The sequence below is a fragment of the Lepidochelys kempii genome, chromosome 8 (genome assembly GCF_965140265.1).
Source record: "Lepidochelys kempii isolate rLepKem1 chromosome 8, rLepKem1.hap2, whole genome shotgun sequence".
NCBI lineage: Eukaryota > Metazoa > Chordata > Testudines > Cheloniidae > Lepidochelys > Lepidochelys kempii.
Genome location: NC_133263.1, coordinates 82489991 through 82511582, shown reverse-complemented (window position 1 = coordinate 82511582; position 21592 = coordinate 82489991). Strand labels below are relative to the sequence as shown.

The window sequence follows — 21592 nt, the reverse complement described above, 5'->3', positions numbered from 1 at the left end:
TTTATAATATCATTTACCTTGGCAGGAAGTGCCATCATTTGGCTTAAACTGTAATTTTCCTGTGGATGGTTGATAACCTTCCTTACAGGAGCAGTTATATCCTCCATCCACATTTTCACATTTCGCATGATCTCCACAGGCAATAGTTACTGCTTCACTGCACTCATCTATATCTGCAAATATTGTGAGAAATTGAATTTTTTATTAAGTATTTAAAGACTAACACTTGCTGCCTTGTTGATAAGTTATGCATACAGCAATTTCACATCAAGATTTCACAAAATAACATTAAAGAAAAAATAGCAAAAAGCTAAAAAAGCCAAATTGAATGGCAAAGACATCTGCTAATTATATCACTTAGGGTTAGGGACAATAAAGCACAATTAAGCATCTCTTTAATATTAAAAATATTCTTCAATGAGAGACTGCTGATTTTTTGCACAGCTATAACAACTGTTCACTGAAAAAACCTTCTTTGTACATATACTGTATTTTTCATGTTTTAAAGGTGAGTTTACAAGTTAATTCAACAATATCAAAATACTAGATTATGTATGATGAAAATAATCTAAAACCTATTTTTTCTACATATCATACTAAAATAGATTGTACTACCTTATTATTCAGTTAGGAAAGACAGAGGAAACTGGTATACACAGCCTTTTGATTTAAAATCAATGCTTTATTATTTTAGTATTTAATGGATCAATTTGCCTGTCTAGTTAATCTAATATTAAAGTCAAAGGCTCTTCAAAGTGCTTGACTTGTCTATTTTATCCACATTTAAACTTAATTTTCCTACAATTGATGATTCCTTCCTAATTAATTTGGGTAGGTAAGTTCAGTAATTCAATTGACAGAGTGAGAGTGGGTCAGAGAATTAAACTGATGAATTGTTGGAAGGAAAGCTGTGAACTGATGGATTTGGAAAGGCAGGGCAAAAACTGATTTGATGCATGGGAAAGAGGGTCTTGCATTATATTGACTGACTGGGGATAGCGACCAAAGAATTCAACTGACACACTGAGCCTTGGAACTATACTGAGTAATTGTGAACAGTGGGGTGGGGATCTGAGAAATTATGTACTGGGGGAGGAGGGAAGAACTGAACAGGCTGGAAAGAGGAAGGACCAAAAAAGAATTGATTAATTTGTAGTTAGAAGCCAATACATGTAAAGATTTAGAAGAGGAGGGGCTGATAATTGAATTGAAGGCTTGTGGACATGGAAAACAGAACTGATGAACTGGGAAAGGGGCCAAAATTAAACTGGTGAATTGGGGATAACTGAATACATTGGATAGGGGTTGGGGGGAAACAGTGCTTGCGGGAGAGTGCAAACATTGATGAATTGATGGAGGGGCTCATGCTGATAAGAGGGGCTTAGGAGAGAACAAATAGAGAATGGATGGGGGGACTATAGAATCATAGAATCATAGAATATCAGGGTTGGAAGGGACCCCAGAAGGTCATCTAGTCCAACCCCCTGCTCAAAGCAGGACCAATTCCCAGTTAAATCATCCCAGCCAGGGCTTTGTCAAGCCTGACCTTAAAAACCTCTAAGGAAGGAGATTCTACCACCTCCCTAGGTAACACATTCCAGTGTTTCACCACCCTCTTAGTGAAAAAGTTTTTCCTAATATCCAATCTAAACCTTCCCCACTGCAACTTGAGACCATTACTCCTCGTTCTGTCATCTGCTACCATTGAGAACAGTCTAGAGCCATCCTCTTTGGAACCCCCTTTCAGGTAGTTGAAAGCAGCTATCAAATCCCCCCTCATTCTTCTCTTCTGCAGGCTAAACAATCCCAGCTCCCTCAGCCTCTCCTCATAACTCATGTGTTCCAGTCCCCTAATCATTTTTGTTGCCCTTCGCTGGACTCTCTCCAATTTATCCACATCCTTCTTGAAGTGTGGGGCCCAAAACTGGACACAGTACTCCAGATGAGGCCTCACCAATGTCGAATAGAGGGGAACGATCACGTCCCTCGATCTGCTCGCTATGCCCCTACTTATACATCCCAAAATGCCATTGGCCTTCTTGGCAACAAGGGCACACTGCTGACTCATATCCAGCTTCTCATCCACTGTCACCCCTAGGTCCTTTTCCGCAGAACTGCTGCCTAGCCATTCGGTCCCTAGTCTGTAGCTGTGCATTGGGTTCTTCCGTCCTAAGTGCAGGACCCTGCACTTATCCTTATTGAACCTCATCAGATTTCTTTTGGCCCAATCCTCCAATTTGTCTAGGTCTTTCTGTATCCTATCCCTCCCCTCCAGCATATCTACCACTCCTCCCAGTTTAGTATCATCCGCAAATTTGCTGAGAGTGCAATCCACACCGTCCTCCAGATCATTTATGAAGATATTGAACAAAACTGGCCCCAGGACCGACCCTTGGGGTACTCCACTTGATACCGGCTGCCAACTAGATATGGAGCCATTGATCACTACCCGTTGAGCCCGACAATCTAGCCAGCTTTCTACCCACCTTGTAGTGCATTCATCCAGCCCATACTTCCTTAACTTGCTGACAAGAATACTGTGGGAGACCGTGTCAAAAGCTTTGCTAAAGTCAAGAAACAATACATCCACTGCTTTCCCTTCATCCACAGAACCAGTAATCTCATCATAAAAGGCAATTAGATTAGTCAGGCATGACCTTCCCTTGGTGAATCCATGCTGGCTGTTCCTGATCACTTTCCTCTCATGCAAGTGCTTCAGGATTGATTCTTTGAGGACCTGCTCCATGATTTTTCCAGGGACTGAAGTGAGGCTGACTGGCCTGTAGTTCCCAGGATCCTCCTTCTTCCCTTTTTTAAAGATTGGCACTACATTATGAAATAGGCTTTTAGTTTTGAGGAACTGATCATTGGTTTTCAGTGCTGGTACTGGTTAGATTAGAGAGTGGATTTCTGGTGACAGTGATTCTGTGAGGCAGAGAATGTGTGAGGCAAAAATGGGTAAGAAAAAGAAGAATGACTGGATTTGGCACAGAAAGGGGAGAGTACCGATAAGGAGGAGTGGGAATACATTTGTGGAAAGTAGAAGTCAGGGTATGTGGACTAGAGAGAGAAGGGAGAAATTCAGGGAATAAAGAAGAATGGGAGACATTTGGAATTGGAAGGAAGAGACAATGGTAGGGACGGGTTAATACAATAAAAAATAAATATTAGAAGAACAGAGGAAGAAGAACAATGAGAATGGAGGGAGAAAAAAAGATTTTACTTGTCTGAGTGCGGGGAGGGAGGCAAAGATACATAAAGGCATTTGAGGAATACTCAAAGGGCTTCTGCTTTTGGTGGGAATCATTTGTTGGTAATTTAATAGAACATAATTTGCCAATGGCAAGCATGTCTGGTTAAAAAAATCAGATAAATGCTTTAAAAAATCTTTTGTACATGGAATTGTACATGGCATTTGAACATTTAATGGAGGAGTCTAAGAACCATCTCACCCTACTTTTTTTTATTGCTTTATCCACGGTCCCCACAGCCTCCTATCTTCTACTGGTTTAGACTGAGGCCTTCCTAGACAATTACAGGGTGCCATAATCACACTGGAAGGCACTAAGAGTTATTTTGAAAGATCAAGTGTGAGACTAAGTTGCTGACATCTGTATTATGTTGATAATTCATTTCTATACTTAATTAACAAATATTGAGTCATTTGACTTCATCATATGGGCTTTTGCATTATTTATACCTGAATGGTTTTTTATGACCTGCCTGCTGAGGTGTCAACCATGTCAAATCTCAGTGGATTGATAAAAGTGAGGAAAACAAAAAGAGAAGTACCATGTGAGATATTCCTACACAAAAGGTAAATCATAATCAAATGCTGTCATTTGAACGCATGGGGCCAAAGACACTAGTCCCGGCATTTAAATAATCCATTCACATCAATTAATTGTATGGCTCTTTTTTGGAGCACATAAATGTCACTCAGTGTCCCACTACTGTAACATAGATGCACTTGGATTAAATTGAAGAGCCAAGGGTGAGAAAACAATGACAACACCAGTCTGCATAATGGTTCCACAGATGAGCCTTACCTCCAGGGATTTTCTTGGCCTTCTCAGCTATGAAGAGAAGGATGTGTAAGTCCTAACAAGATCTCCAGCATGCAGCTCATTGTGAAATATCAATAAATGACAAACTTCACAACAACCTGAAATGCCTGATTCGAATGTGTGCTAAAATAATCTATTAATAGTTTGATTTATAACAACACTTATAAAGTTGGTATTAAAATCAATAGATGACTAATAGCAACCTTCCTTTCCTAAAAATTATACCTCCTAGAGAAGTGCATAAATAATTGAACGTATTCCAGATCATCATTGCTAAGTATCAGGTTGCTATGTCACTTACCATTACAAGTTTTTCAAGGTTATTATACTTGTCTTGCAACATATGATAATTTGTTTTTCATAAGCCCAAATCATTTATTTGTCATTATTAGGTATTTATATAAATTACCTTTCTTTTCATACTGTTGTCACATATTAGTTGTAATGGAGACCTTAATGAGGAAGCAGGATTTTAAAAACAGAAGTGGAAGCTCATGGACAAGGCATCAAAGATGCTAAGGAGTATATACAAATAGTTTATCTGCAGCTAAGTTGTCTATACTGAATGAATATATATGAAACCTAGCTAATACAGTATTTACTGGAGAAAATAGTTACTGGAGTAGATAACTAAAGGTACTGATCACCTTCATATTTTCTTTAAATCAATATGATTTGTAGGTGCCATCAACGATTTTACTGCCATTTCAAGGTAGATTGTATGTTGCTTTTAAAAATGTTAACAGTGTCAGTTTAAGTTTTCTTTTGTACTTTTTGTAGGGTTTTGAGGGGGTCATTCTATTTTAGATGCATGTGCAACTTTAGACCACACAGGAGACAACAGCTTATCAATGCTTTTAGAAAGTGATCCATTTCCACCTGAGGTTTATAGCTAGGAGCCCATTCATTCTCCGATTATCTACAATCAGAGCAAGTTTGGGCACCAAAAGCCCAGTCTTGTAACTCTAACTCACATGAGTAGTCTTTAGTGAGAAGATTCATAAGTGATGGTTGAAGGATCGGGCCCTTTAATGAGAAGACCATTTGCCATGGCTCAGCAAGGAACCCTCCCTTTCAGAAAATATTCAAAACAAACTCTGGAACTGAGCTTCGAAGACTTTATAATAGCTCCGATCAGAAAGAAATATTAAAGCAAAATCCCCCAAAATAACACCACGAGCACCAGTTAGCTAGTATGAAAAGAGATGCATAACTTTTTATTATCTTTCTGCTTTTTTGTCACTGCTCGTTTACTACAGCAGGCAAGATAATTCCAATTAATATAAAGGTAGTGAGAATGGTTATTATGTTCAGTCTTGCCAACTACGGGATCATAGCTATATTTCTTTGATTCTTCATCAGCCAGTCAAGATAGCTTGATGTCTCCATTATAAATTATGCTTATTATTAGCTTGTAGGGTATTGAAAAGTCCACTGGTAAAGGACCAGATGTTCCTTTTGGTTCTGTACTGTGGAGGGGAACAATGTACACAAAGTGGGTTCCAAATTGTCCTAAGAAGGGCATATGCAAAGCGATAACAGCTACGTGGCATAATGCCATATCCCTGCACAAACGGCATTCTAATGTGCTATGACAAAGAAGGGCATACGGCCAATCAGCTGGGGGAAAAGTCAGGACCCGAATGCAGAAGTGCATGCTTGGAAGAATGGTGCAACTTCTTCCAGAAATTGTGATGCAGAGATGTCAAATTCATTCTGGACAGGAACAAATTCTATTTTTGACCCCCTCGGACTGGGGTTACAATTTAGGGCTCCATTCCCCCCATTGACCCACAGCAGAACATTCACTCATATACAAAGATCAAGGGTGGAAAATGGCTTTTATGTAGTAAATAAGCTTATAATTGTTATTTAGCTTATATTGAGCATCACAAGCGGGAAAATATCCTCACCTTCAGGACCACCACTATTTCTACTTTGTGGTTTTTTCATTCTCTATTCTCCCTTCTCAATTTCTCTGTCCCTTGTCTTTGTGACTCTCGTCCTTCCTTCCCTCTGTTTTTCCTTCTCTACAGAAACCTCCAGTTTTCTTCTCCCTGTGGGTGTTATCATCACCCCCTTCCCTAATCTATCTGATATAATGATCAGCCATGAAAAACTTACCACTGACATGTAAAGTGTCATCATTAGATATTAGAGTTAACAGCCCAATTAGATTAATGGTGGGGAACTGCCATCTCCCAGAAACAGTGTTTCAGGCTATCTTTAGACCCAGGAATACAACATTGCATCAGTTATGCTTGCTTCACATTTGAAAGGTTAACATGAAATCCCAGAGGGATAGAAACTTTTCATTTGTTTGTTTAAAGAAAGCTTAGATTGTGCAAATTCAGAATAGTCCTGTGGCACCTTATAGACTAATAGACATACTGGAGCATAAGCTTTCGTGGCTGAATACCCACTTCGTCGGATGCATGTAGTGGAAATTTCCAGAGGCAGGTATAAATATGCAAGCAAGAAGCAGCCTAGGCATAATGAGGTTAGTTCAATCAGGCAGGATGTGGCCCTCTTCTAGCAGTTGAGGTGTGAACACCAAGGAAGGAGAAACTGCTTATCTAGTTGGCGAGCCATTCACAGGGTGAGAAAACCTGGATTTGTGCTGGAAATGGCCCAACCTGATGATCACTTTAGATAAGCTATTACCAGCAGGGCAGTGGGGTGGGAGGAGGTATTGTTTCATATTCTGTGTGTGTATATAAAGTCTGCTGCAGTTTCCACGGTATGCATCCGATGAAGTGAGCTGTAGCTCACGAAAGCTCATGCTCAAATAAATTGGTTAGTCTCTAAGGTGCCACAAGTACTCCTTTTCTTCCTGAGAAATTTGCAAATGAACTGAAGTTCAGCAGTTTCTCTTTGAAGTCAGCTCCTGAAGTTTTTTTGCTGCATGATGGCTATCTTTAAATCTGCTATTGTGTCTAGGGAGGTTGAAGTGTTCTCCTACAGGTTTTTGTATATTGCCATGCCGCTTTTACAGATCCAGACTAACACGGCTACCCTTCTGATACAAATTCAGAATGTGTCTTGGGGCCACATAAATACATCAAGTGACAGCACTGTCCTAGTGCAAATTAAGCAGCTCTGACTTGTACAGCATAGCCAACACTACTAGATTCGTATTATAATACTGGTGTCCACTCCAGAAATATGGCACTGCCTGCCACCTAGGTACTCCACTAGGGTGCTATTGTCTGTGTGTAGAAGACATGTCTGAGACCTCTCCCCCCTGTAGCAGATCCATGGGTTACAATGTAATCCTCTATGGCTTCCTCGATAAACTGCAAAACTGAATTTATTTATTTTGTACCTGTATTTAATGGCATACTATGCCACGAGGTTATTTTTGTTTTGGAATGTGTCAACTCCATCCACACTGATTTGCACAAAAGAAGAGGAAAGCCGACAATCAAGGACCACTAGAGGATTACAGTAGAATGTCTACACTCTGAACAGCAGGGAAAAAGTTTATTATTAATTTATAATACCTTAGGCATGGAATAGGACCCCATTGAGCTAGGTGGTGTACAATCACAGAACAAAGAGATGGTCCTTGCCCCATCTAGATATTTACAGTCTAGGACAGAGGTGGGCAAACTACAGCCCGCGGGCCACATCTGGCCCATGGGACCCTCCTGCCTGGTCCCTGAGCTCCTGGCCAAGGAGGTTCACCCCAAGCCCCTCCCCCACTGTTCCCCTCTCCCCAGCAGCCTCAGTGCACTGCGCTGTCGGCGCAATGCTCTGGGCAGCCGGGCAACACAATTGCAGAGCTGTGGCCTGACCCAGTGCTCTGGGCAGTTCGGCTGTAATGCCACCAGCCACTGGTGCTCCAGGCAGTGCGGTAAGGGGGCAGGGAGTGGGGGGAGGGGTTGGATAGACGGCTGGGGAGTTGGGGGTGTAGATAGGGGTCGGGGTGGTCAGAAGGCGGGGAACAGGGGGGTTGGATGGGGAAGGGGTCCTGGATGGGGCAGTCAGGAAGGAGGGAGGGGGTTGGATGGGGGGCAGTTTGGGGCAGAGGTTCTGGGGGCAGTCAGGGGACAGGGAGAAGGGGTGGTCGGATGGGGCAGGGGTCCCGGGGGAGCCGTCAGGGGGTGAGAAGTGGGGCGGGGTCGGATAGGAGGCGGGGGCCGGGCCATGCCTGGCTGTTTGGGGAGACACAGCCTCCCCTAACCAGCCCTCCATACAATTTTGGAAACCCGATGTGGCCCTCAGGCTAAAAATTTTGCCAGCCCCTGATCTAGGATACGACTGCTTTGAAATCAGGGACTTCAGCATGTGTAGGCATATCCAAGCTAGCTTGGATCTAGCTAACTCGAATAATAATAGTGAAGCTGCAGCAAAGCAGATGGCTAAATTGGTTAGCCTCTTGAGTACAAAGCTAGCAAGACCAATGCTAGCTCAGGTATGTCTACACGTGCTTTAGTCACACCTATGGCTGCAGTGTAGACATAATCTTAGTACAGGAAAAGGGACGACAGATGGATATAGACAGACAAATGTAATAATGAAAAGTAATCTTTCTCAACTGGCAAAAAAGTAAAGCAAAGCTAGGAACAGTCAAGTGAAACAACTTTGAAGACATGATTTCTGAAGCTTATGGTAAAAATCAAGACATCTTCTAGAAACAGGTAATTTTTACAGCTCATTGTGCTCACAACATGAATCCCAGATAACCTGAGAACAGATTCACAGCAACGTAGTAAAATGGAAACATGATATCAGGATGTGAGAAACATCAATGAAATTTTGACTAGATCATTCTCTAGCCTAATATGCAACTATTTTGCTTATATTTGGAATGGTAAGAAAAGACAGACATTGTCAGGACTGTCAAGCTTTGGAGAGAGATATCTGGAACTAAATATAATCAGCCCAAAGATGATATACCTGTGTAAAGAGGCAGTGGATTTATTGCTTGTTTTCCCATTCCCAAAAGAGAATCACAGCACAAAAAGAAAATTACCAAAGGATTGAAAAAAGAGAAATAGTTACAATTCTTCCAATGAAGGGCAATCCTTAAGGACTGCACAATTGTTCAGAAATAATATTTTCCCAGAGAACATTTCCTGTCTTGTAATCCTAAACGTGATCCATCAAACTGCTATAGAGGTAGAAACTGAAGGACTGCACAGAAGGTAGGGTAGATACTCATCCTACTCACTATCTTAAACCAGAACTGAAAAGAAGAATCAGTGAGGGATGAAGGGCTGTTTGGAATATTGCCCAGAGTCTGGTGCTGAGGTGTGAGCAAATTGAATGTGGCTGGGTCAAACCCTAAAGGCCATTCTGCTGGTCCAGGATCAGTGGATTGCCTTGAATTCTGACCAAATCCCATCTGGTCCCTGCCAGGCCCATTGTGTTGGTAGACCCAGGAGAAGGTGGCATAAGGTGGAAAGAATGTGGGCCACCATTTGGCCTTAGATCTACATTCCTATATAAAGCTACTGCATTCAGGTTAAATCCTGAAGTTCTGTTGAGGTCAACGGGACTTTTGTTGAGTAAAGATATTAGGAAGAAGTCTTTAGTTATTGAGACATAGGGGCTTGAACTGGAATACCAGGTCTGTGCCACTCTGAATTATGGGAAGCTCTCATCCAAATTGCACAGATCAGGGCACCTGAATTTCTTTTACTGGATTTCTCTAATTAACAGGATGCATAAGAAATAAGTGACAATTTAAAGCTACCTGGCTGACATTATAGTAACTTACCCACACAAAAGGTTCCATCATTAGTTACAAACTTCTCTTGACCACTGCTAGATCTGAAACCAGTTGCACACATGCAGTAATAACTCCCCACAGTATTGGTACAGTTGGCATTCTCTCCACAAGGTTGTGTAGCATTTTCACATTCATTATCATCTGTCAAGACACAAATTACATAAACATAATTTTCATTTGTCAGTTAAATAAAATAATGGTTTAATCTGGACTCCAGTATTTTTTATTTATCGATGTTGAGACTGACATGCTGATTATCTGTTTAACACTGGCCTCACAAATGCCAAGGACTTAATCATGCTCAAAGCCACATAGGTATCCAAAGTAAAACCAGCCATGTATTAGAGGAGAACAGAAATGCTTGTACTAAACTGATGTTCTAGCAGGAATCCCCACTTCCAAACCACATATCAGGTCAGATACGCTCATGTTTAGAAGATCTCCAAATAGAGACCTGGTGTGATATCCTGGGTCTCAAACCCAGGCCTGAGAGTGTCCAGACAGCTGTCGCATTCTCACCTCCACCCAATGTCTGCTGAAGGCTGGTGGGTTGAGAAGCTAACAGGACAACAGCCTCAGCCAAGGCACCCCACACAGGTGCCTGGACTGGAGGATTGCCAAGCTCCACTGATTGGTTCAACCATGCCACGTAAGCCAGAAGGAGGCATAGGAAGTTGTCTGAGCAACTAGGTGATTCCCTGTTGCTGCTGCATTGGATCCTGCTTGTGCCTGCTTCCTTCATTCTGCACCCAACCCTGTTCCTGATTCCTTTTCTGCTCCTGGCGTCCCCCTGCTTTTGTTCCTGCTCACCACCATGTTCCTGCTCTGTGCGGGATCTTTGCCTCTCTTCCAGTTCCTGTCCTCTTGCCTAACTTCTGACAATCAGTTACCAGTCCCAGCTCTGGCTCTGGTAATTGGCAGTTGACTCTGGTGCTGACCCTTGACTTTGTTCACTGACCTGGACACCTGCTGTACCCACTAGACCTGACTTCTGTTCCGATCTTCAGACAGTTGTCCCAGTCCTTAACATGTGGATGGTGTCCCGAAATCCACATATGGAGGATGGGACATGGGCAGGTGCCAAAAAAATGTGCACAGATATACAGTATATTGTTCTCCACTTCTATCCTTCTCGAGATTTTTTGGAAAAGAATGCATTATCTTTGCTATGGAGCCTTCTCTCCTTAGGGTCCTTGGGACAGTGAATGCCAAAGAGCAGAGGGCTTCTGCCAGGGGCAAGTGTCCTGACCTAGATAACCTTCATCTCCCACAAATTCTGGAGGATTCACCGACTATAAAGGCAACAGGGAAAGAACTTCATAAGGGTATCTTTCTGAAGATTACCCCTCTAGACACCTTTCCTGTGGGTTTTATCATAGGGGTGAGGGAGGAGAAGGGGAATGATCTAAGTGATTTGACAAAACATACTAAGAAGCCAATTGAATCAATACACACAATACAATTATTTCTTCTATATTCTTCCATACACACTGCATTCTGGATGTTCTATACAATTAAATAATCCTCTGACCAACTTTAGGGAACAGTGCAAAACCTTCCTCTCCAGTAAAGTATATCCACTATAGCAAGAATGACACAACACTGATACCTCCATCCACTCAAATGTTCCCCCGAAAACTCCCCCCAAAACCCTGAAGCAAAAGAAATAAATTAATCTAGCAAGAGCTCCCCAGAACCAAAAAATACTCCAAGAAGAGTTTTTCATCCTAAGAGAAGGCTATTCTCATGAAGTCCACTAGGGACTTTGCTCTTACTGTTATATGGAAGATGCTCAGAGTCTACAATGATGGGGAGCAGTATAAAACTCTAAGATATAGCTACTAATTGCAGAAATATAATTATATTAAGAGGCATGGTAGCAGGGAGAAAAAATCATGGCAAGTGTTGCAAATCTAGACTGTTCTCAGTGGTAGCAGATGACACAACAAGGAGTAATGGTCTCAAGTTGCAGTGGGGGAGGTTTAGGTTGGATATTAGGAAAATCTTTTTCACTAGGAGGGTGGTGAAACACTGGAATGCGTTACCTAGGGAGGTGGTGGAATCTCCTTCCTTAGAAGTTTTTAAGGTCAGGCTTGACAAAGCCCTGGCTGGGATGATTAAGTTGAGGATTGGTCCTGCTTTGAGCAGGGGGTCGGACTATATAACCTCCTGAGGTCCCTTCCAACCCTGGTTTCTATGATTCTCTGATTCTCTGAAATAAGGTGTTTTCAGACACAGGTGCCAGCAGATAAGGACGATACCAGTGTGCCAAATGAGTTGAGAGAGTGGCAAGAATAGAGTGAGCTGACATTTGTAAGGCTATAGCAGGGACAAATGTCTGCCTTGTAACTTATTCTGAACCCCTGGAATAGCCCTTGCACAGGGACCTTTTCAGATGTAAAGTTAATGGGAAACCCTTTTACTACATGTGATTTAACACACCTTTCAGTTAGTTCACAGTGCAAATGCCACTCAGGAACATCAAATGGATTTACAACATTCTCCAGGGGACTTTGGGTCAATGCTAATGAATGGATTACACTCATTATAACTAATATTGTAATTTAATTTAATAAGGAATCCAAGTGTAAAAGCAATTTGCTAAGGTATGTTAACAATATTTATTTTATGGCTTTAGCAGCTGTACTTCTGAAAAAACAATAGAGAAGGGTGTGTGATTTGGCTCTCACTTACAGAACACTGGTGTACACCCGAATTAACTGCAGTGAAGTAATGGAATTGCATCGGGGGAAAACTGGTGTAAATGAGATCAGAATCAGAGCCCAGAAACTAATATTTTAAGATATGAGCACTTCATGACCTGTGGCATGTTTCTCACTCCAATGACAAGCATGCCATAGAAAACTTTAACCTTCGCGTTGTTTTCCTTTAGAACTCACCCTCTTGGGGACAATGACTGTGACCATGGAATTGCATTTTGTGTGTGCGTGTTTGGTGATCTTGCTCAGCATGACCTATTACTGTGATGCACACTATCCATTAGAACCCTAGCCTTTCAGCTGAAAAAATCAGTGTGGCTATGAGTGCGCCATACAAAGTCTGCAATTAAAATCGAAAACTATGGTGTTGGGGCAGGCAATGCAATGGTTTCTAGAAGATAAGACGCAGTGGTTTTGGAAAATGTGGGGCGGAACCCTTGGAAGAACAGAAGCGGGTAAGAAGACTGGCTACATGGAGACTTATTCAAGGCCAGGGGGAAATAGGGCTGAACAGACAGAGGTCATTCCATTTTGTGCGTGGAAAAAGCAAAAACTCCTGCCTGTGTTTTCTAGTGTCTCAGACATAAGAACGGCAGTCCTGAAAGCCTGGCTGTATGACAGCTCTCAAGTGGCCCAAAGAACACGCTCAAGCAGTATAAACTGATTCATACAGTGGACACCGTTAAAATCTTTACAGTTTTGTCTAATTAACTTTCCCGTGGTATTGGCGGCATTCCATATATTTTGGGAGCTCATAAATATTTTAATGGTAATCATTGTATATTGGAAGGATCTCCTGTTCTGGGAACCTTTTCAGATAAGTGCTCCTGCTGGCCCCCACTTTCCTGAGAGGAAACAAATCTCTTTTTTAATCACCCTACAAGCATGGCTTGTTTTCATTCATCTGGCCTGACTAGCTAATGAGCACAGAATTTTAGGTTGCTTACACAGAGGCATCGCAGGAACTCCTTGCAAAGAAGATTATGAGAACTAACTTCCCAGATCACTTAACTTCAGATTTACATGGATGCAACTCCATTTACATCAATGGTTCTAATCCTGATTTTCTCCCGTGTCACCGACAGCAGAATCAGGCCTGATCTATGTATAATTTGATCCACAATGTCTATGAGGGTCCTAAGAACTGTGTACAAATATTTGAAGTATCTCAGTACCAAGAAAAGAGAGAAACTATTTAGTATTGAACCTACGAGTGCTGACGTGATGCACAGCAGGAAGCAGATGGCTATTGATCTCCAGCACTATCTGTAAATGCAGGCTCTGTCTATGTACAAGCGTGCAGAGAAGTCTTAAGCCTCTTGTATGTTTCCTCTTTTACTCTGCTGTAACAGTGCAGGTAAAATGAAGGGTAGGATATAACAAGACAGAAAATGTGTGTGTCTAATGACATATAGGAGTTAAGTGTGAGCCTTAGCATCCTTGAAGACAATGGACTATGCACATGCTGTTAAGTACTTTACTGGATTGGAGCCAGAGTTCTGAGCTCCTTGCAGGATAGAGCTCCTAGTCCAGAGGAACTTGGTGGTCACACTGCATTGTTTTCGTTAATGCCTGATAAAATTCACCAATTGTTCCCTGCCATGGTCATTACCTTTCCCTCATGCTTGCACTGTGCAAGATAAACTTTTCTGATGTGGGACAAGGCATTAGGAGTAATAGGAGAAACTATTACTACTGGAGTTGGGGTGGTCATTTAGACTTGCGCAGAGTGGGTGCAAAATCAGAATGGCAGCATTTTACAACATTTTGCATATCGGTCAACAGTGACACAGGGTGTGCAGTAGAAAATTAGGCCAAACATGACCTTAGCCATCTCTAACCTGGCCACCAACTCTGCTTTCAGGAATACATAAAGTTTGACATAATCTAGATCGGAATGAAAGGAACCTCAAAGTCATCTGAAATGAAACCTAGCAATTTACATGTCAAACACAAGCAAAGTGAGCATCTGAAGTGCTAATATGATATCAATGAAGACTTGACAGTAAACTTCCATTTAGCTTTTCCTACAAGCTCAGATTTCATATATGTGAAATTTCGAGTAGACCATGCCAGGGATATAATTTAGTGGACCAGGTCCTGCTCCCATTGAAATTAATGGCAAAAGTACCACTGACATCTGTGGAACAAAGGGGATGCTTGCTATGGAAAAAAAATCACTGAGTTCCTGCAAGGGACAGAAAGGGGATGTGTTTTCAAGAAAAAAGAAATTTCACATAAACTTTGAATTGTCATATTTAAGTATTCTGCTTGACTTCACAAAAATATTTAAAAACCACTAACAACAAAACATATTTTTCAATTCTTTTTATAGTCAAGATATTGAGCTACTGTATAAAAAAATCCAGTGTGAAGCCTAGGAGTTTAAAGATGTTTTCCAATTTTTACATAATTTATAATGCTATCAGATTTGTGGTTTATGGGGAGTCAGACAAAAATCAGGATTTATAGATTAGATAATTTCTAACCCCTTCTTAAACAAACTTGTTTAGCAATATGGACAGAAAGGAGGATACGCTAAATGATGAACAGGCATATGAGCCATTTGCTTTGTTGCTGCATAATCTAATTATGACATGTGTATGCACTGTAAAACAACTGCTGGCAAAAGAAACCCATGAAGCATTGCAGGCAATATTTCAGGAATGCAAACTAAAAACCAAGGGAAAGAAATGACACAAGTGAAACAGGTATTGTTTAAAGATTTTTTTTTAAATAACTGATGAATAAATATGAATGACTTTTAGAAACAAGAGTGGTCAAATTACAAGGGTAATTCTTGTGCCTGAATGGTAATGTGTCATTCCAATCTATTTGATACACAAGATGTTCACAGAATGGCTGATCAGTCTTGAATTCATTTTTTTAAGCAGAGTTCTATAATATTTGGTATGCACTCAAATTGTTATAATTAAATATCACAATGGGAGGAAACCATGAATAATTTGTGACTTAGTTACAGGAAATTAGGTTTAAGTAGCCCAAAGACCAAAAAGGACTGTACATGGGGGCGTGTACATGTGTTACTATAGGGTAGGGTGGTTTTTTTTCTTATAAGTGTAAAATAAAAATGATTATACATGCTGGTCTCAAAAATACAAAGATAATGGACATCTATTTTCAGAGAACACTTTATATTTTATGATGCATGGGCATATTTATAATCAAACAAAAATCCAGTCAGTTATTGGCCAGACTCAATTTCTCGGCTAGTTTACAGGCTATATATAAAGATGTTCTAAAAGAATAGGTCTGAGACACTGATGTGCTTTTACTTGCCCGCTGCATTTTGAATCGGGCTGATGTTATTTCTGTATGAACAGTGCATGACATTAGTTCATGAATTAGTTTTTGGATTAGAATTATAGGGTCTAATCCAAAAACCACTGATGCCAAATGTGTGTCTTTCCATTGACTTCTGCAGGCTGTGCATTGGACCTCCCCACCCCCAACCCCATAGCTACTGTTAAAGAAAAGCTATAACTATGTCTTTCAATGCAGTTATGAGAAAGTTTTACATATGGAACATTTCTTATGCATGAACTCTAAATTGTGGATGAAATACAACTTTTGGTTTAAAATAATAATTCATGTGTCTTGATGCCACCATGTTACTGAAAAATGCATCGTTGTGCTATTCAGCATGACTTTAACAATCTGAATTTATAGTACAAAATTCTCCATCCCCATTCCACTCGACATTTCAGTTTCTCTGGCATTACCCAATTTTAGTGCACCATGGAAACTAAATTACAATCTCCAATATGGCTATATTGGAACTATTACAGTTACAAAATGATATCACTGGTCAGTAATATGGCAGTAGCTAAATAGAAGCCCCTGAAGTGCCAACCCTAGTTTAAATGTATGGTTTGATTTGAAATACCCTTTTCATTTTTTTCTTGAGAGAAAGCACGAACTTTCCGGGGGGAGGGATAGCTCAGTGGTTTGAGCATTGGCCTGCTAAACCCAGGGTTGTGAGTTCAATCCTTTAGGGGGCCATGTAGGGATCAACAACTGAACAGGCACAGTGGCTACTTGCCATAAAGGCAGTTACACATTTGATGTTATTATGGCTCATAAGATACACAGCTCATACTGCTGCTAATGTTACGCTCTCAGCTTTATCATCAGACTTTCCTCCCTCCCCGTATCGCCTTAAAAGAAGCAATTAAAACAGAGAATCAGATTGAGCCCTGATTCAGGCCAGCGTAAACCAGGGTCCCTGGTGGTCAAAAAGCTGTCAGGATGGTTGTGACAGCACAAGCCTGGGGACTAGCGTGGAACCATCACAGTCTGAAAAATGGACAGCACTGGCTGGGAAGGGAATGTAGCCAAGGTGGCTGGGGAATACACTGATTCATTGCATTCTGCTGTTCTCCTTTGACAGCAGCCTCACCTGCTAGAGCTCCTGAAAAGCCTCTGGGGGAAACTTAAAGCTGACCTTCCCCAGCATAACCCCCAAGAGAAAGCAGTGGTGAAGTGCTTCACTTAACCCCTCAAAAGCAAGGAAATGAAGGCTTCCTGTAAAACAAATTCCAGTGCTACTCACCCTGCTGTGCTTTGCCTGTCTAGAGGTCTCAGAACAGCAAGCGATCTTACATACAGTGCTCATGTGCTGCAGTACAGTATATCTACAGTTGTAAGAGACTGACCCGAGGATGGCAATCTGCCTTTCTTTTCTGCAATATGTTACCATTAATGTTAATTTAACACAATTTATTTATGATTCTTAAAATATTCAGCATTTAGGTTTGGTTCAAATCAGCAGGAAAGAGCAGATGCTTAGATGAACCATTTGAGACTGCAAAACTGGGCTGGAAATCTCATTAGGATTAATGTCTTTCATAATGGGCCTGATTCATCTTTGACCTCTGGTGCCTTTGCACCAGCTATGCTGGTACAAAGGGAATACACAGCAGCCACACAGCTGCTATGGGAAATACCTGTGCCTCTTTCCCGCTGTGCTTTCATGACTGTGCACCTCCTTGCAAGAGTTTATGGCACTGGAGATGCCCCGGGCATTTTAATAGCATGCTGAGGTCTTTTAGGCATGTGGGTACAATGGTTCCACACCCCAGTTCCAAACTAACCCCGGAAAGCCCTGGAATCAGTGAGGCACAAGTCTTCCCTCTCAGTCCTTGCACCAGGCTCCGCACTGATGCATGGGCAAATTGAGGCCAGTATTTCTTGTGCTTCTAGCTGAAAAATGGGGCTGCACATTCCATGTAAATAGACTCTGAGGTCCTGGTTTGAACCTTGAAGTGCAAAGCAGCCTGCGCAAATGAAGGACAGTGAGGAGTAAAAGGGTTACACGTTTTTGAAACAAAAAAAAAACATTCAGGATGGTTTATTCAGAGCTTGGGCAAACTTTGGAGAGGTTCTTACGTTATCCAAAAAGCTTTCCTCATTATTGTTTGTAAAATCAGACATTAGAAATTAAATGTGAAATGCATTTACTATTGGGATAAATGCTAGTGATGAGAAGTGTCATTTGCTTAGCTGCACAGAACAATGCACTTCTCCAATGTGTGTGGAGTATCATGAAAAGAAAATCTATAATCTGTGATCATTCATATGTGGAGAACAGACTGAAAGAAAAAAAAACATCGTTAAAATGCTACTCCTTGACTGGAAAGAAAACATTTACCCTGCAAAGCATCAACTTGGACTCAAGAAGAAGAAGCAGGTTCTCAAATTAGTCAGGTTAGAGAAGGGAAAGTGAGCATGGGTGTGTGTGTGGGGGGGGAGGGAATTCAATGATTTTAGGATCCATGTGAGGTCTGGAACAACTGCGTACGATCTCACTGTTCCCATACAGAGAGGGACATGTTTATTTAGCAGCGTCCTGGGCACTGTCACTCCTCTTCCCTCAAAAAGTCCCATGAATGTGTAGGGGAAGGAGATGTGTCACAACCTCCCCACCTTGGCATGATTCACCAAAAATGTGTGGAGGTCTGCAGCACTGTAGTGTTGAGGGTGGGGGTGGGAGGAATCTCAGAAGCAGCAGTGGACCGGAGAAGACTCGGTAGCCCATCTCCTTTACAGCTGCTTGGAAGCTTATGGGTGGTTCCAGAATTCATGTGAAGAAACAGAGTCAACTGCTTGTTTCACTTAGGTGACTCCTAGCCCCCTCCCTGTTCAGAACAATTTGAGGAAAACTTCACGAGCGGACATTACAGAGAATTCCTCTCTCTGCTGTGAATTTTCCCATAGGAGGCGGCAACTCCCCCCACCCTCCAGGAACCCAATAGCACTGGCTGTTCTATGAATTCATCACAAAGCAAGTAGAAATTTGACTTCAATGGCATTATGTCTATTTACACCAGCAGAGCATCTAGTCCGGTGAGATTGTTACGACGCAGACTGAAAGAAGAAGAGCGAGTGACCTGTTTGTAATAGCTTAGTTATAACAGAAAATGATGAGTCACAAACAAAATTGAAATGCTGGCAGTTCAGGTTAGCAGTGAGTTGTTTGAATTCTCAGTCTGTGACTGTGAGGAATGGATTAGTTCTCCGGAAAATGGGCTGATGGAGACTTGACAAGAGGAGATGAACAATGATCCAATTTCTACTGAGCAGTCACATGCATCTTCTATACCTGAGTAGTTACAAATACACTGAATTTATTTGGAGAGGATGTGAGCAAGTGAGACACGTCATGCGTGTCTAAACATTTTGGTCCCACACCAAAGATTACAGAAAAGAACACAACAGCAAGCAGTTTGATTTTAAAAAAAGAAGAAAAGTTTATGCTCTGGGCAACACTCTCCCAAATTTCCAGACCCTGATCACCACCAGCCAGAAAATGCATCATAACACTCTGGCTTACAAACCCTGTCATTGCAGTGTGGATAAACAAGTTTATACCTTGAATTAAGCAGACATACCTACAGCTTTATCTTACAAGCTATTCATAACATAAAACAGACAACAAAGGGCTTGAGATAAACAACACTGCATTAGGCCAACATATATACTCACATTTTGTTTATATAGGTTCAAATCCTGGAGTCCTCAGCCTGTCGACATTAGGCCCAAATGGCAGCAGAAACTGCCCATTTCCAATTTGCAGGTGGGAGCTGGGGTGGGACGCACTGAGGAGAATTTCACAACTCCTTGCCTGCTAGGAAGCCCCCCTCAGGAGCACGGAGGGAAGTTTTGAGCGGGACTGGAGTTAGGCTGAGATCTAACTGTACTTTGACCATGCGGTATGAAATGGACTGTGCTCACTGGCTATAATGAGCTATATGGGACTACTCACATGCACAAAGTTAGGCACATCCTTGCATACACTGCTGAACTGGGGCCTACTGGACGCAAGGGAAAACCACGTTCTGTTCTGGTTTGGTCCATTATAGAGTTAGAGGCCAGACATGAAATTTGGATCCAGAGTCAGGTGGGGATTCTGAACTCCCTCAAAGGATGGGGATGGGTGTTTGGATTTAGCTCAGGCTCATCTCCACTGAACTCTGAAAAAAAGAGCATTTTCTTGCATGAACTGCACTATCACTCCCCCCAGGTGATATGATGTGAAATGGCAGTACAGCCTCCACATTCACCTGGAGTGAATGGATCCACAATTTATTCATATATTTATATTTTAAGGGTGGGAAGAGTCTGGTACCGAAGTGGGGCCAAATCTATAACTCATGGAAATTAATGGAAAGGCTCCCATTGACTTCAGTTATTTTTTATTAGGCTGGTGGAGACAAAAATGGCACAGAAACAGAAGGAAGAATGAAAAACATATGGCTCATACTCTTCTCATCACAAATGGATCAAGTTTCCAAGTTCCTTCCTCAGGGAAACACAATCTGGCATGCACCCTTTGTCAAACATCCCATTTGGGTACTGGACACAACATGCTTGAGACATTACGGCAAGAGAAACCACCATCAGATGCCTGGATTTCCTCCACTGAAAAAAATGAATTAAAACAAGGTGATGTACTTTGGAATTGGAGTACATCGGATGTGGCTTGTCAGCAATATACAGGTGTGAATGTTTTTCTGAACACTACCAATAAGGGTTTTGGAAACTTCCACGCTTATTACATTAAGTCATTCTCAATTTGTGTTATTTTTTTTGTTGATAACCGACTTATTTTCATTAAATCACATCTTCTAACCAAGAAGTAAAGAAGCATATGTACATTCAGAAAATGTTTTCTTTTAAAAGGAAAGTGAGAAGTGAAGCAGTGTCTAGAATTGAGAAGGATTCTTTGGTTGACAACAGTGTCCACTGCAGCATTAAATATGCAGTCCAAATGAATGATTAATTTCAGCAGGGTAAGCAGAACAGTATTTGTTTTAAAACTAAAAACAGACAACATCTCCATTGTAATTTCTTGTGGACTTTCCACTGTATTTTCAATTTGCCATGGTGCAGATATTATACCAGCATTACAGAATTAGAAGGATCAGAACCTGTGATGCTCAATTCTAAGTGCACAGTCTCAAATTAACCCTTTTTTGGCATTTGGGCATACAATGGTTTCTTCTAAGAAATGAATACCAGAATCCACTCTACAACAACATTCAGGAAAGTCAGAGCTAAGGCTACCATTCAGCCCTTAATTCACTCTGTTGTAGCTATTGCAGAAGACAGATCACCCACTTCTGAATCTTCCAGATGCAGAACTGTACGATTTATATGATCTTATGAAATACATAAGCCCAGTAGCACAAGTTCAGGATGGAACATCAGCCTACATGTGAATTTACTCTCTTTTGCATGTTTAAAGCAGAATCTTTACACCAACTATCCTCAGGAAAATGGTTTCACATCTAACTACTAAGTACCATTTTATGTACAGCACAGGTTGTGCGCATCTGCAAAGTAGTATCGTTGTATGTTTGTGTGTACGTGTACCCTCAGCATAAGTTAGTGGATCTCTCAGGCTGTTCTAACTCATGTCAATTGCTAGCAGCTCCAAAGGGGCTGCAAATGCAGTCAGAGGCCAGAAAAGCACACGTAAGTATTGGCCACAGCCCCTTTCCTCGAGCAACGCCCCATCTACTGGCAGCATGAATGGGGAGGGGTAA

General features: G+C 41.5%; 1 protein-coding gene across 11 annotated transcripts in view; it reads right to left on the bottom strand.

Moving 5' to 3' along the window:
• The window catches only part of ADGRL4 (adhesion G protein-coupled receptor L4), a 99148-nt gene that overhangs the window by 35726 nt on the left and 41830 nt on the right, over positions 1-21592 (bottom strand). For 10 of the 11 annotated variants that reach the window (XR_012160436.1, XM_073357257.1, XM_073357253.1 and 7 more), the window contains 2 exons: positions 9793-9945; positions 18-173 (listed from right to left, as the gene is read on the bottom strand). Coding sequence is in view for 10 of the 11 variants with exons in the window: in XM_073357257.1 (XP_073213358.1) it covers positions 18-173; positions 9793-9945 (309 nt within the window). In the remaining variant the exon portion in view is untranslated. Of the gene's footprint in view, positions 1-17; positions 174-9792; positions 9946-19529; positions 19576-21592 lie in introns of those variants that run through there. The other variant, XM_073357259.1, reaches the window with a different exon arrangement.